Source organism: Balaenoptera ricei, chromosome 10 (genome assembly GCF_028023285.1).
Source record: "Balaenoptera ricei isolate mBalRic1 chromosome 10, mBalRic1.hap2, whole genome shotgun sequence".
Lineage (NCBI taxonomy): Eukaryota > Metazoa > Chordata > Mammalia > Artiodactyla > Balaenopteridae > Balaenoptera > Balaenoptera ricei.
The window spans coordinates 92671861-92686730 of NC_082648.1; the positions used below are offsets into that span (position 1 = coordinate 92671861).

General features: G+C 45.9%; 1 protein-coding gene across 3 annotated transcripts in view; it reads right to left on the reverse strand.

Moving 5' to 3' along the window:
* LARGE1 (LARGE xylosyl- and glucuronyltransferase 1) overlaps positions 1 to 14870 on the reverse strand; it is a 602997-nt gene that overhangs the window by 109784 nt on the left and 478343 nt on the right. For all 3 annotated transcript variants that reach the window (XM_059936844.1, XM_059936846.1, XM_059936845.1), the window contains exon 7: positions 10467 to 10571. In XM_059936844.1, the coding sequence (XP_059792827.1) occupies positions 10467 to 10571 (105 nt within the window). The remainder of the gene's footprint in view (positions 1 to 10466; positions 10572 to 14870) is intronic.

Here is a 14870-nt window from a genome sequence, read left to right on the forward strand (position 1 = left end):
AGCAGGGGAATAATAAAAATTTTATTTGATTTTTATATTTGATATTTTTATTTGATTTATATATTTTATAATGTTGCTGGAAAGTGCAATGAAGAATAATAAATCTGAGTGAGGGGATTGAGGGTGGTACTTTGGATAAGATGGTCAGGGAAGCCCACCATGAGGAGGTAACATCCAAGTGGACAGAAGAAGGTAATCGGACGAGAAGGGGGGGGGGCAGTGCGGGAGGCTGGCAGAAGAGCAGTCTGGGCAGAGGGCTGAGGCCCAGGGTGGGAATGCACTGGGCAACTGTCAGGAGGCCAGCGGGGCTGAAGGAGTGCCCAAGGAAGAACAGGGGCCACGTGACTGGAGAGTTAGCCAAGGCCAACCCAGGAAGACTCTTTCCCCCGATGCTGTGCTTTGCCATGATTCACTCTGGGCTGCTGGTGGTCTTTACAAACTCTAGAGCTAAGGCGGGAAAACAGGACCAGATGCATGGCTCTAAAGCATGTTAATCGAGAGCTCAGAGGGCATGGAAGGCAGAACCGATGGCATTCTGAATCTGAGCACTTGGAGAATCTGATTTGAGCATTACTAGAGTGTAGGCGAGGGGAACAGGAATGGCCCGGACGTGGGCTAATCGTCTGGGGCTTGGTGAAGGCTTGCTTGATGTCTCTGACCAGGGGATGTGAGGCATGATGATGTGAAAGGAACACACACTTCCAGGTCCACTCCTGCTCGGGGGTCTCTGCACTTGCCCCTCTCTCTCTGCCTGGAATGCTATTATTCTAGATCTTGTGGATCAAGCCATCTTGTAGCATGGCTACGACTTCCAGTCCTCAGGTCTTTAGCTCAAATGTTATTCCCTCAGAGAACCCTTCTGTAAAAGATGGCTCTTTCTACAAGAATCCAATTCCCTCCCATACTTCCCAGCCATCACATTATGTCAGGGTTTCCCAGACTCAGAACTACTGACATTTTGGGCTGGACAATTCTTTGCTGTAGGAGACTCTCCTGTTCACTGCAGGATGTGTGGCAGCCTCCCTGGCCTTTACCCACTAAAGGCCAAGAGCGTCTCCCTAGTTGTGACAACTAAAAATGTCTCTGGACATTGCCAATGTCCTCTGGAGCACCAAATCTGCCACCAACGCCCACTGATAACCGCTGTTCTATGTCACTGTCTTCAAAACAGCATCTTCCAAAATTATTTATTTCATTCGACCACAAATACTTATTCAATGTCTAGTATATGCCAGGAATGATTCTAGGTACAGGAGATAAAGCAGGAAAATTAACAGACAGAATTATTACAACCCTTGAGGAACTTATATCCTCATGGAAAGAGACAGATAACTAAGAAGAAAATGGACAGAATGATCATAGGCCAGATGGCAATAAACACCGTGGAGAAGGATGAGGCAGGGTGGGGGCATGAGGCTGCAGTTTGCAGCTGGAGAGGCTCACAGGGGTCGTGGTTCAAGGAACAGAGGGAAGGCAGAATGACTGGCGCTGGGTGGGTGCAGGAGCCCAGAAGGAGATGGCACCAAAGGACACCAGGGCAAGACTGCTTCTCTCTCACAATGACAAGCAACCTCCCATGAATAGGGCTCCTTTTTGTCTTGGTCAGTGGCATCCCCAGGCCAAGAAAGGTGTCTGATGAATACCTGCCTAGTGAATAGACAAATGAGTGGTCAGCTCTGGGGAGGGAGAGCTCAGCCCCAGGTGTCTTCACTGGACAAAAGACAGAGTTCCTATCAAAAGATGCTGAAGAGCCACACTTGTGGGGCCCACTTTTGAACCTCCAATAGAAAAGGAAAGGGCAAGTGCTAATCTCTGATAGTTACTGATCCAGACACTGTCTCAAGCACTTTTCAAATATTATCTCATTTCCTCAGCAAAGCAACCCTGTTAGGTGGGAACTCTTCTTGTCCTGACATGATAACTAAAGAAAAGATTGTTAGTTGCCCAGAATCATGAAGGCAGGACCCGAACCCAGGGTAGTTCATCTCCAGAACATAAGCAATACTGTCTTTTAGTAGGAATAATAAAATAGGACCTCCAGAAGCACAGGGTGACAGTCAGCCGCCCTGCAGTCTCTTTTGCTACCTTTTAAGTGATGACGACATGCACCCACTGCTGCATTTACTGAGCAGTGACTACATGCCCAATCTTGTCCTATCATAGTAAATGTACTCTGTCATCTCATTGGCCTACAACAGTCCTTTGTGAGGCAGAAACAACAGCCATGTGAATAAACCCGGGCTCAGAGAACCAGTGACGTGCAGGGAACCAGGGGTGCTAAGTCCCCAGAAGAGGAGACTGCGATGTATTGTTCACCTCCTCTCCCTCAGATATCTAAGGGGTCATCAGGTGGACGAGGGAGACCTATTCCGTATGAACCCACAAGGCAGCACTAAGGCCAAAGGAGATTCTGGTTCAGGATATGAAGTGGACAAGCTTTGGGTAAAATCACTGAACCAGTTCCCTGTGCTCTACAGTAGGACCTTACTGTTTACCCATTCTATATATAATAGTTTGCACCTACTAATCCCAAACTCCCAATCCATCCCTCCCTCAGCTCCCCCAGGACAGGAAGCACTCTTTATTAGTTGATATCAACCTCCAGGGGGATCTTGGGCACATCATGGCTTTGTGTGTGAGTCAGCCTGTTGCACACCTGCAACGCCTTGGATTCATGACTCTTAATGGGGACAGAACCCCTTTCCGGAACAGGCAGGCACAATGAAGAGTATTCCTGCATCCTGCTTGGGTCCCACTGGACATGCATGTTATACTCGTGTATAACTGTCCTAACTATCTGAGCCTGAAACTAATACTACTTCCAAAACAGAGTGCTTTTCTGGGGCATCATTTAACAGACACTGAACTTGGAATACAAATCAAGCAAAGATGGTACTTCCTGCTGCCTGAAGAGTTGTTCACTAGATTGGAAAACTTCTCACAGATGGCAAACCCCGCTCACAGAACCTGGACCGCCAGTCTCCCATTAGAACCATCTTGCTTTGTAGCTGCCACACCGAAGACAGCTCTCTCCCGAGCACAGGCATACAAGCATCTAGTACTTCATTAACTTCATTATGCCTTTGACTATAGCCAAGCCTGAGCAATTACACATCGCAGTCAATGTTATTTTATAGTAAATGAATTTCCTTTTTTTTCTTTATATCATAGCTAGGGAACTGTATTGATTTTTCTGACATTATATTTGTAGACCATGTAATATAGGTAATCTTTGGATTTTATTCCAGGATTGTAAAAGAGGCACTCAAGACATTTGTTACAAAAAACGGGGCAAGGCCACTGGCTGAAAGAACAGAGGGCATTTTCATTATTTTTGCAGTTGACCCTAAGTTGAAAACTAAAATGAAGTCAAATATAAGGACACAAAGATTGGCCTAACTCCGATAACACTCGCCAGAGATAAATATTAAGTCTGTGCTTTAGGCTCAATAAATCTACTACAGGAGTATGGAATTGGGAACCTTTGGCTGACCAGTCATTCATGGAGCTTTTCAGTTGAACTCAAGTTCAACTGGAGCTTGATGTGCAAACGGCCATGAAAGTCTGACCTAGGAGGCTGGTATGCATCAGAACATGTAGGGAGCATGTTTACAATAGTGGTTACCTGGCCTCATCTTTAAAGATTCAGATTCAGTCTCTGCAGGTTAGGGCCTGGGAAGTAACATCTTAAATAGGCATTTTAAGTGATTCAGAAAAGTGGGTGGAAGTGTCCAGGTGGAGGTGTGAGCCTCTGATAGTTTGATAAGAGCCAGAACGTGTCATATGAATTAGAATGTCACCCCTGAAGACAGAAATTGGGGTTATCTAGAGGTGACCCACCAATCAGTATGGTGAAAGGTTTAGAGCCATCTCACACCCCATTCCTTCACATGGAAAGTTCTGGAGGGCTGCTAGCTGGTGACTGGCTTCAGATACGTAACGACACAGAGGATGTTGATTAAGAAGGTACAATTTTATGGTGCCTACGTCCTTAAAGTAGAAAAATGAATGAGAACCTGCAGAACAAAAGACAGTAAACATTTCTATTAAGTGTGGTGCCAGATGAACCGTTCCTTGAATAGCAAGCATCTTTCATAGGGATTATTCTACAAACTCCATTTAAATACTTCTACACCAAGGGCTTGGGATACAGAGCTCAAAAAGTGATCTTCTCTGTCCTCCGAGTTCATATAGGTAGGGGCGGTTTTTTCCAAACTTGTTTCCATAGTTCTACGATCAAGTAAGAGTGGGGAATGCTGGTGGGTTTAACAGCTTTACTTCTGGACTTTCCAGCATCTCTAATCTGCCAACATGAAATCTGAATCTCCAAGGGAGGGATGCAATATCTCAACCTGAGCTGTCCACGGTTCACAGTTTCTGAACACGTACTACCATCACCTGCAATATCTCCTAGAATTAGTCTAGAAAATGCTGGTCCAGGGTTATTGCAGGGCTGATGTTCAACTCTGAATCTCAATCAGGCTAGAGGCTCAAGTCACAATGAATTTATTTACAGATAAGCAAACTCTCCTCTACTAGACAATCATCTTTTTTAAAAAAATAAATTTATTTATTTTTTTTGGCTGTGTTGGCCCTTTGTTGCTGTGCGTGGGCTTTCTCTAGTTGCGGCGAGTGGGGGCATCTCTTGTTGCGGAGCATGGGCTCTAGGCGCACAAGCTTCAGTAGTTGTGGCACACGGGCTCAGTAGTTGTGGCTTGCGGGCTCTAGAGTGCAGGCTCAGTAGTTGTGGCGCACGGGCTTAGTTGCTCCATGGCATGTGGGATCTTCCCGGACCAGGGATCGACCCTGTGTCCCCTGCATTGGCAGGAGGATTCTTAACCACTGGGCCACCAGGGAAGCCCAACTGGTATCACATTTTAAAAAATCATTTTCTGCCCCAAATAACAGGCACTCAGGAGCATGTGCTGAAGGAAGAAACTGCATTTAAATCTGGTTTCTCTGGGCGTATTTATTACAGACAGAAATCATCCAACCCCAATATTCCTTCAGTGCATGAAGAGATCTTGGTTCTTGACCCAAGAGACAAAGAGGGCTCAGGGAAATGAAAGGACTTGCCTAGGGCTGCAGAATGCCAGGTGCCAGCGGGAGAGCAGAGGGTAGACGTACATCCCACACTGCCAGCTGTCCCACCAAAGCTATTTCTTTAACAGCTCTTGAGCAAGTTGTCAAATGTTGGCTCCTTTGATCGCCACCATGGAATTCGCCACGGTGTCTGACTTTACCGTGAATTTCCTTCCCTTCTTCACAGCCCAAACTTCCAAACTTCTTCACAGCCCAGTTTGCTCCAACCTCAGAGGTGAGTCAGTCCTTGAATGTCCCAATTTTGTTGTTCTGTAGATAAGGATTCCTGGAGAAATTCTTCCTTCCTCCCTGGAGAGCCAGGTCTCCATCTGCCTGTCTCTGGCCTAATTTGGGGACTGAAAGGAACAGGGTGCATTTTACTTTTAAATTGTTCCTTAAAGCACATCTTCTGGTTAATATTATATCCTTAATATGTCTCAGGGAGGACACATCCTCTCCGTGAGTAACGTCTAGGATCCTGTGCGGACAAGCCTCCTGTAAACTTGCCATCTTCTTTCTACTGGCCTGCCTTCCCCGGCCCCTTCTCCAATCACCTGCTACTTTGAGCTCTCTTTTCCTTTCTCTTCTTTGCTGGTGTTTGTTTCTAAGATACTCACTCTCAGCATATGAACTGAAGTGGGTTGAATCTTTATGAGACTATCATAATCTTGGTTTTATCTGTTTGTTTTTTAAAGTCCTGCAGACAGCTGCTTGCACCTAGGAGATGATGAACTGATAGAATGGTCGGGAATGGACACATCTCTGCGCAAGGATGCGGGAGTTCTCCTTTATTCCACCTCAATGGCTGTAGCAAGGACCCTGAGCGGCGTCTGTCTGGACATCCACAGCTGCTGTGGTTTAGCAGCTCCCTTAATACGGAATTAAGTTGTAAACCGCTCCAGGAAGAAGGGAGCGGGATGAGTGGGAGAGGTGGGCAGATCTTCCCTCATCTTTTAGGACCCTGGGGGCTTTGTGCAAGCAGACTGGGAAAGAAAAACAAAGAGGAAGGGAAACTGGCTGGCTCTTCGAAGGCGAATGTCTACCATACAAAACAATTCTAGGAATGAACAAAGATGACGCATGGTAAGGTGCCTTGTAGGATGCCTGGTGAATGCAGCTGTATCTGATAAATGTGGCTGAACCTGAATTACTTGAAAACAGATACTAGGCTGTGGTCAGGAGGAGAAAGAAAAACCACCACCAACTTCCAAAAGCACTTGGGTTGACCAGCTCCCCTGTAACTATACCACCACCTTGGAGCCTCACAGAGGGCTCTGGGGTAGGACTATTATTCTCAGATCACAGATGAGGAACCCAAGGCTTGGAGAGCTTGAGCAGCTTTCCAAAGGCACAAAGTTGAAAAGCGTCAAGGTCAAGTCTTAAAGGCAGATCTTCCAGCTCCAACATTTTATGCATTTTCTGGGGGTTTTCAAAGTAGAATCGGCTGATATACAAACTAAGACTGTCATTTTTTTTTCTAAAATGATATGAAAAGTAAACCTTTTCTAGTTAGTGGAGAGATTAAAAACTGCAAGGTGACTGCATTATATTTGGGGAAAAGCAAGAAAATGTACTGGTTCTTTCTGACCTGAGAGCTTAGGAGACCTTAGCAAACCCTAAGGAACCAGGTAACCACCATTTTTAAAGCAGGTGGATCCCATTCCCTGATGAAATAAGTGGCAGAAAAATACAACAGGACACAGGCTAATTTCATTAAACAAGTTACCTCATTAATCCTCACATGCTAGGTGCTGTTGTTATTTATCCTGTTTTATAAGGGAGAGAACTAAAGGTTCAAGGAGGTGAAGCAACTTGGCCAAGCTCCCGGAGAATAAACGGCTAAATTCCAGCCTAACCAGACCTGTCTTGGTTTCCCAGCACCAAGTTGTGGGCTCAGCACGGGGCTCGGCTGGAGATACCCCGTCTGGAGGCTTGAGATGCGCTGGGATTCAGGGGAGCAGGTTCTCTCCAGTGGAGTCCTGACAATTTCCATTAGAATCTAAGTGTCTGGATGACTCATCCACTGATGTGTGGCACAGTCCTCAGTCTTAAAATAACAAATCCCCATCATGAAAGTCAGTGCATTTTGATGTCGCATAAATCCTTTTCTAATGATCACTTGGTGTCACTGGCTTATTTAAATGGACACATCACTTCTAACAGGGCTTTTTCCCATCTACTCTGCCCTTTTAGAAGCAGCAAGAAGGGAAGCAACTCACTGCCTTGGTATATCAAGTAGGGGCTGCAGAGGGTTTAGGTACCTGTCTGTCTCCTGACCTCACAGTCAGAGACAGATTGGGAGGAGCAGGGGGGGGACACGCCATTTTGGTCATAATCAATTCCCCAGTGTGCTACGCTGTTCTTCCTCCTGCAAACCCAGATTGATGAGCGGTGGTTTTTGTTTGATGCAGATAACCATGACCCCGATATTGTGTCCTAGAGGCACTGCAGTTCATCTCCATGTGACATTTTCTATTATTCTATGCTGTGGAAGGCAGGAACTAACACACCAGGGCTTACCTGAGATGCCCCTTCTCCCACCCGATAAGCATGGGTGTCTCGAGCTTTAGGAAAGCCGGGAGTGAATGTGTGGAAACGCAGGCACAGGAGATCAACGTGAGGTGGTCATTTGCTGAGCGAAAGCAGCGTGGGGAGCCCTCTCAGTGGCCCACCGTGGGTTCCTAAAGGGTCCAGCCTCAAATGCGCTGAGAAAACAGTTCCTGGGGAAGCTTGCAGGAAGGGGTAATGGGGGGCCACGTTTTATCAGAGCAGACCCTTGGACCTTCTGCTCCAGAAACATCCTGGAGGCTTCCTTTAGGGCAGAATCCTGGACCCCTCCCCAGACCTTTCAAGAGTCTAGGACCCCACATTTTAAAAAAGTATTCTTGATCCTGAAGCCACTAAAGTTCAAGCTAGGAAGGTTAGCAGTTAACAGCAGGCTCCTTACTTATCAGACTACCTCCTTTCACTCTCAAAGCTCGAGTTTCCCGGGTATAAAATAGAGATAAGAATAGCCGCTGCCTCATGAGGTTAGTGTGAGGATCAGAGGAGAGGAACACCTGGAACGCACCAGGGACAGCACCTAGGCAATACTTGGCTGGGAAGCAGAGGCTTACCCATTATTAAAACACCGAAATACCTCCACATCAGCTAAGAAAAGCTGCTGCTCTGAGCCCCTCTGGGCCCCCTCCCTGAACCTGGCCCCTCTCAGGGACTCCCCCGAATTTCCCACCATCCAGCAACTCACGGGTGAATGCCCGGCCCAGCCTCCAGGATGCAGCCTGGGTCTGTGAAGGGCTGGTGGTTACAGTTCTTCCACTGCAACCCCCGCAGGCTGTGACGCTTGGTAGGCGTTACATCCCGTGAGGCAGGCCTGGACCTTCTGGCAAATGGTGGCTAAGGAATGTCCCCCCGGTTCAAAGGACAGCTTGCAACGAAGGCCTCCCTAACCTCTGGCTGCGCAGGACACTGACCCTGGACCTTTCTTTCCTTGTCTTATTCCAGCTTTGACCCCACTCTGACCTGATCTCTGAACTTTCACTTCTGGAAGCTTGACTCTCCGCCTTTTTCCTGCGGCCTCTGGGGCTCCGTGTTTGCATCTGACCTCTCGGGAATCTGACCCTCAGCTCTCAGAGTTGACTCTGGCTCTTCCCACTACAGACTGACCTTAGTGTCCAGGATAGGCTACCACCTGTCACCTTCAGGTGGCGCCATCCCCAGACCCCTGCCCCAACTAAGTATAGCTGGTCCCAGATGCCAAGTCCCAGCCCTTCTTGGCCTGACCTACCCTACTGCCCCCTGAGCTCCAAGTTCCAGTCCTGACCCAGATCATGGGTCTGCATCCTTTGAGAATAGGGTACCAAAGCAGTGGCAAAGAGGATGGAGGAGAAGAGGCAGAATTCAGAGGCATTTCATAGGTAGACAGTGGCAGGACCTGGGCCTAAGGAGAGGGAGGTTGCTCTAGTTTCATCCTTTATAAGCTCCACAAGGTCATGGGCTGTGTCTGGTGTATTAGCATAGGGCCTAGTGCACAGTAAGCATTAGACAGACAAGAGCTGCACAATGAATGAATGAATGAATGAATGAATGATGCTATTAACAGAGACAGAAAGAAAAGAGGAGGTGCACATTTTGGGTTAGCAACAAGGTAGAAAATGGATTTGATTTCAGACACATGGTGTTTAGGGGCTGTGGTATCCCTAAGTACCAATTACCAAATATTTCTGCCTTTTCTCCTTCCAGGCACATGGTCGGGTTGCACTTGGCCACACTACTTGAAGGTGAGCACGACCACATGATATGCTTTAGCCAATTTCATGTTAGCAGAAATTATGTCATTTCCTCGAAAAGATACAGGCACCCCAATGTTCACTGCGGCACTATTTACAATAGCCGAGACATGGGAGCAACCTAAATGTCCGTTGACAGATGAATGGATAAAGATGTGGTATATATATACAGTGGAATACTACTCGGCCATAAAAAAGGGATGAAATAATGCCATTTGCAGCAACATGGATGGACCCAGAGATTATCATAGTAAGTAAGCCAGACAGAAAAAGACAAATATCATATGACATCACTTATATGTGGAATCTAAAAAAAAAAAAAGAATGATACAAATGAACTTACGTACAAAACAGAAATAGACCTAGAGACAGAAAACAAACTTATGGTTACCAAAGTGGAAAGGGAGTGGGGAGGGATAAATTAGGAGTTTGGGATTAACATGTACACACTACTATATATAAAATAGATAACCAACAAGGACCTACTGTATATCACAGGGAACGATATTCAATATTTTCTAATAACCCATGAGGGAAAAGAATCTGAAAAAAAAAGATATATATGCACGTATAACTGAATCACTGCTGTACACCTGAAACTAACTCAACACTGTAAATCAACTATACTTCAATTATACAAAAAAAAAGGAAAAAACAAAACAAAATAAAACAAACAAAAAAGAAATTATGTCACTTCTGACAAGAAACTTTGAGTCAATACACATCAGCAACTTTGCTCCCCATACAAAGATAAATCTTGAATGCTGAGGCTGCACACAGACCCTGGGGCCCTAAAGTGGACACGATGATCTCTAGTCTCTATTAACAGAGCCAAGGAACCTACAGGTCACACTCGTAAAGACGTCCCGCTGGATCTGGGGCTGACGGTCAGTCAGGAGAGGGGCTTTTTGGTGAGAATGCCATGGACTGCCACGGCCCAGTAGCGACTTTGCCAGTAGCTGCAGCCCTAAGCAAGAACCAGAAGGCCAACGGCTTATGTTCCGTCCAATGCAGAACTCAGGCAACCAGGTGGCCTTCTCCTGTGCTTTGGCCCACCTCCTGTCCCACCCCCAGCAAGCCACCATCATGATTTACCTGTGTTGTAGCCCCTTCCAAGGGCAGGCCAAGGGCGGTGATTTTTCCACAGGTTTCCGAGGTACCAATCACTCTGGTTCTCTACCAGGCCCAGGACCTGTTGACCTGTGAAGTACAGAGAATGCAAAGGTCTTAAAAGAAGCCAAGCCACGTGGGACAGTGAGTACTTAACAGCAGACACAACAATGGCAAATCATCGTTAACACAGGTTTTATTACTGGGAGCTTTTATGAGGTGCCAAACTCTTATCTAAGTGCTTCACTGGTATTAATATGTTTAATTCTCACACTTCGGCAGCCCAGCCATTTTCATTATCCCTATTTTATAGAAAAGAAATAGAGGTCGCCCAGAGTACTTAATTAACTTGCCCAAGGTCATCCAGTTAATCTGTGACAAAGCCAGAATCCCAAACTATTCATCCGTCCATCTGTCCACCTATCCCTTAACTCACGTAACACATATTTATTTACTGACGTACTCTTCTTCAAATGTTCCAGTTCACTATTTCCCAATGTATATTAATTTACTGGCTTTTGAGGCAGGAGCTGAGGTAATTTTCTCACTCAGAGAGGAAGAAAGGACCCTTGGTTAATGAGAAGGGAGCCCCCAGAGAAGAGCCACATTCTTGCAGCATTTTTACTCTCACATCCACTTTGTCTTTTGTCAACAAGCATCATGTCAAGGCAGGCGTGTTTTCTAGAGGAACAATTGCTTCTCTGTCCCCAGAGCTCGGTTTTGACATGGGTCTCGCCCTCTACTGTACTGAGGCCAACATCAAAGGCGAGTCAGGTCTCCCAATCAATTTCTTAGCAGCTTTAGCACCTCAGGTGAGTCTTCCACTCACCCCAATTTCTTGGACTGTTAATGTTTCTGGACTCAGGCCTTCTAGGTGGGGCAGGTAGCCATCAGAATCAACTATCTTCTATTAGACAACCCTATCATGCCATGTGCAGAAGGTATTCCCTTGCAACTATTACCAACAGCATTTTACAAACTAGGAAACTGAGGACTGTGATTTGTATAACTTGCATATCCTGGAGCCAGGATATGAATCTATAGTTATCTGACATCCAGATTCTTTCCACTGTCTCTGCATTACTGCTTACCTTTACAGCAAACGTTTGAGGTAGAAATTCTAAGTCCACATTTTACAGGATGAGATACTGAGACTCAGAAATTTAAGTAACTTGCTGAAGGTCACAGGACTAATGGGCACTGTCTTCCACAGCTAACTGATGTCTTCTGGAGCTAAAATCCTTATATTGTTGGACAGTCTGAGAAATAAGGCCCTTTCCGATCAAATGAAAGCCTAGCAACACGTGAAGAAAACACAACGGTTTTCCTGGAATACCACGCTGGGTGACACAGAACCTCTTTGGTGTGATGACAGCTCCCTGAAATGATGGTGTGTGGGTTTGGTGTAATTTATTTGATCAATTTATCGAGCTCCCATCTAAATCACTGCCCCAGCACAAATACATAAATTAGCGGCATAGGAAAAATACTACCACCCACTGTGTCATTGTATATAATCACAACCAAAACGTGTAGAATCCCTCAGAAAAACAGATCATCAATTCAGAAAGTGCAAGAGCTAATCAATTCCACATGCAACAAGCTTGGGACGTTCGTGCAAAACAGATCTGAAAGGCGCAGTGCCCTCAGCCGAGAAAGCTGTGTACTGAGTCTTGATGCTGTAACCTTGTTAGAGAGCCTGTTTAATAACCTCACTCCGAGGCTGGGACTCAAAGGGCATGTGGGGTCCTTGGGGGAGCTGGTTCATTATTACTAATGACCCCTGGTTGGCGCCACCATGGTTTTTTTTGGCATGATGAAAGAAGGGTGTCATGTGCTCAGAACAGAAAAAGGGGAATGATGTTTCACTGAATTTAGGGTGGCCATCTGAATTTCAGGAAAGGTAATCTTCAGCTATCTGAAAGTCCAAATTCCACTTTCGGACATTCCATGAATTGTATTCTGCCTCGACCTACTCCTTCAGATGAATTTTCTAACAGCCACACGAAAATGCATAGTTTTACTGCTTGTGTCCTCATCTCCATGTCTTGCTCATACAGCTCCCACCAGCCTTGCCCCCTGCCACCCCCCACCAGTAATCCTTTCAGGCCCATCTCTAGCAAGAAGCAGCCTGTGAATTCCCGCATTAGATGGGGGACATCTCTGCTTAGCGCTTCCTCCCGGTATTTTTGCCATCGGCTGACTTATGTCAAGGACAGAATGGGTGATATTCAAGCACACACACCTCATCTGAAAATGTCCACCTCTCCATTTGTCCAAGGGCAAGGACTGCATAATATCTAACACACTAATAAGCATGAATAAATGTCTGCTAAATAAATGCCATCTGGTGCGTAAATCTCTCCTGAATGGAGACAACTTATGTTAGTGCATTCGTGTCCCCACATTTCTGAGGTTGCAAAGCATTTCACCCTCTCCCCATTCGCCAACATCAACATATTCTCTCACTCAGCTCTGGGAACTCTGGCATCTTCCTCAGTTGCACGGAAAACTGCAAAGATGGGGTGGCAGCGCCTGAAAGCATCTTTTATATGGGTTGCTCTACTGGAACCTTCAAATCAAGGGCTTCGTCTTCAGAGCAGGAGTAATTTGCATGGTTAACCTTAAGCCATGTTATCTCAAAGAATAACATCCAAATTCTCCTTCTGTCACTTTGCACCTGGGCTGCATATCCTTTGATGGTGGCAAGCGGCCCTTTCACATATGCCAGTCCTCTTTAAGGTTAAGAAAACAAAATCCTTAATTAGCAACGTGATAGCTGTCATTTTAATATCCACTGGTTGAGAAGGCAAAATAACAAACAGCTACTAAGATTTCATTTTGCTTTTTTAGATGAATTCATTAGCTGCTTCATCGATGATTAAAGCGACAGCTGGGCTTTGCAAGTGGACTTGTGAATACCCTGGGCTAACTGCCCTCACCCCTGCAGAGGTCTGTGTCCGAGGACTGGGAACCACGCGCAGCAGTGTAGCCAGAGGGGAAGGCTGGAGCCAGCCTGCCTGGTTCCAATTTCCAGCCCTGCCACTTTTTAGCTGTGTAGCCTTGAGAAAATTACTTAACCTCTCTCTGCCCCAGTATCTAACAGCTGTGACTTCACATGTTTAAATGACTTCATATGTGTTAAGGGCTAACCACAGGGGCTGGGGCATATGAAACACTATATAAGTAATAGCTCTTCTTAAATATCATCATTCAAGCTCATAGGTCAAGCTTCTGAAAGACAGTGAGCCCATCCAAATGGTTTTCTTTTTGAAGGCCATCTAGCACAACAATTAAGTCCTTCTAGAAGTTTGTTTCTTTAAGTGTGGTCTGAGGACCAAGTGCTACAGAAACACCTGGGCTTCTTGTTAAAAGTGCAGATTCCCAGGCCTCAACTGTGACCGGAAGGCTGCTTCCCTCTACATCTTTTGTTTTGTGAAGGAGGGATTTCCTGGCTTCTTACCCCAACCCTTCCTCTTCCCCAAGGGCAGGGAAGGAATTACCGGACCTGGTGAGTTTCAGAGAGAACCAAGTTCAGGTGGCCTAGCCATTCCTTCATCTTCCTCCCAGGAGCCAGTATGCCAGCAGAGCTCCACCTTGGATCAGTTACGCAGGGCAGGTCCCCTCCGGATGAGGCTGCAGTCGCCCCACGCTTCCTGTGACAGGGTGGGCGATTCCAGCTCTGGGGCTGGTATTATGAATATCCACCGTAGATGCACATCTAAGTCAAAACCTCCAATTTAACTTTCATCAGCAAAATAAGGTGCCATTTTGCTCTCTTTTGTCTTATCTCTCAGGATCTGGGAGTATGGGGGTACTATCACATACTAATTCTCTCATCACATAACACTTCTAGATAAGAACTCTGGCCACTGGGTCTAGTCATCTGCATTAAAAAAAATCCCCCGGTAATCTGGATGCACATTAAAATTTGAGAATTATTGATCAGGGTCTGGGAGCTCTGTCCCGGCTTTGGTCTTCAGTGAGGTTCCCTTGCAGGGCCCCTAGCAAACAATAAAACTCATGTGGTGTCTAAATCTAGCGCATCAACCAGCAGAATTCAGTGGCCGCCTCCAGTGCTACACTTCTTGAGTACAGTAAAGTGGTGAAGAAAATGAATGGCAGAGCCAGACTGCCTGGTTTCCAATCCTGGCTCCTCATCCAGGTGCTAGCTGTGTGACTTTAGACAAGTTACTTAACCTCTCTGTGCTTGTTTCTTCACTCATTTATAACATGGCGTTGACAAAAGTACACACCTCAGAATTAAACATTTTTTTTCTCTAGGCACAAGTTAATTTGTGAAAATGAAGCTGTGTTCTTTGCTTATTCAAACATCACCACTAACAATGCCCAGAAAATAGTAAAATGTTCAGTAGGTATCTGCTCTTA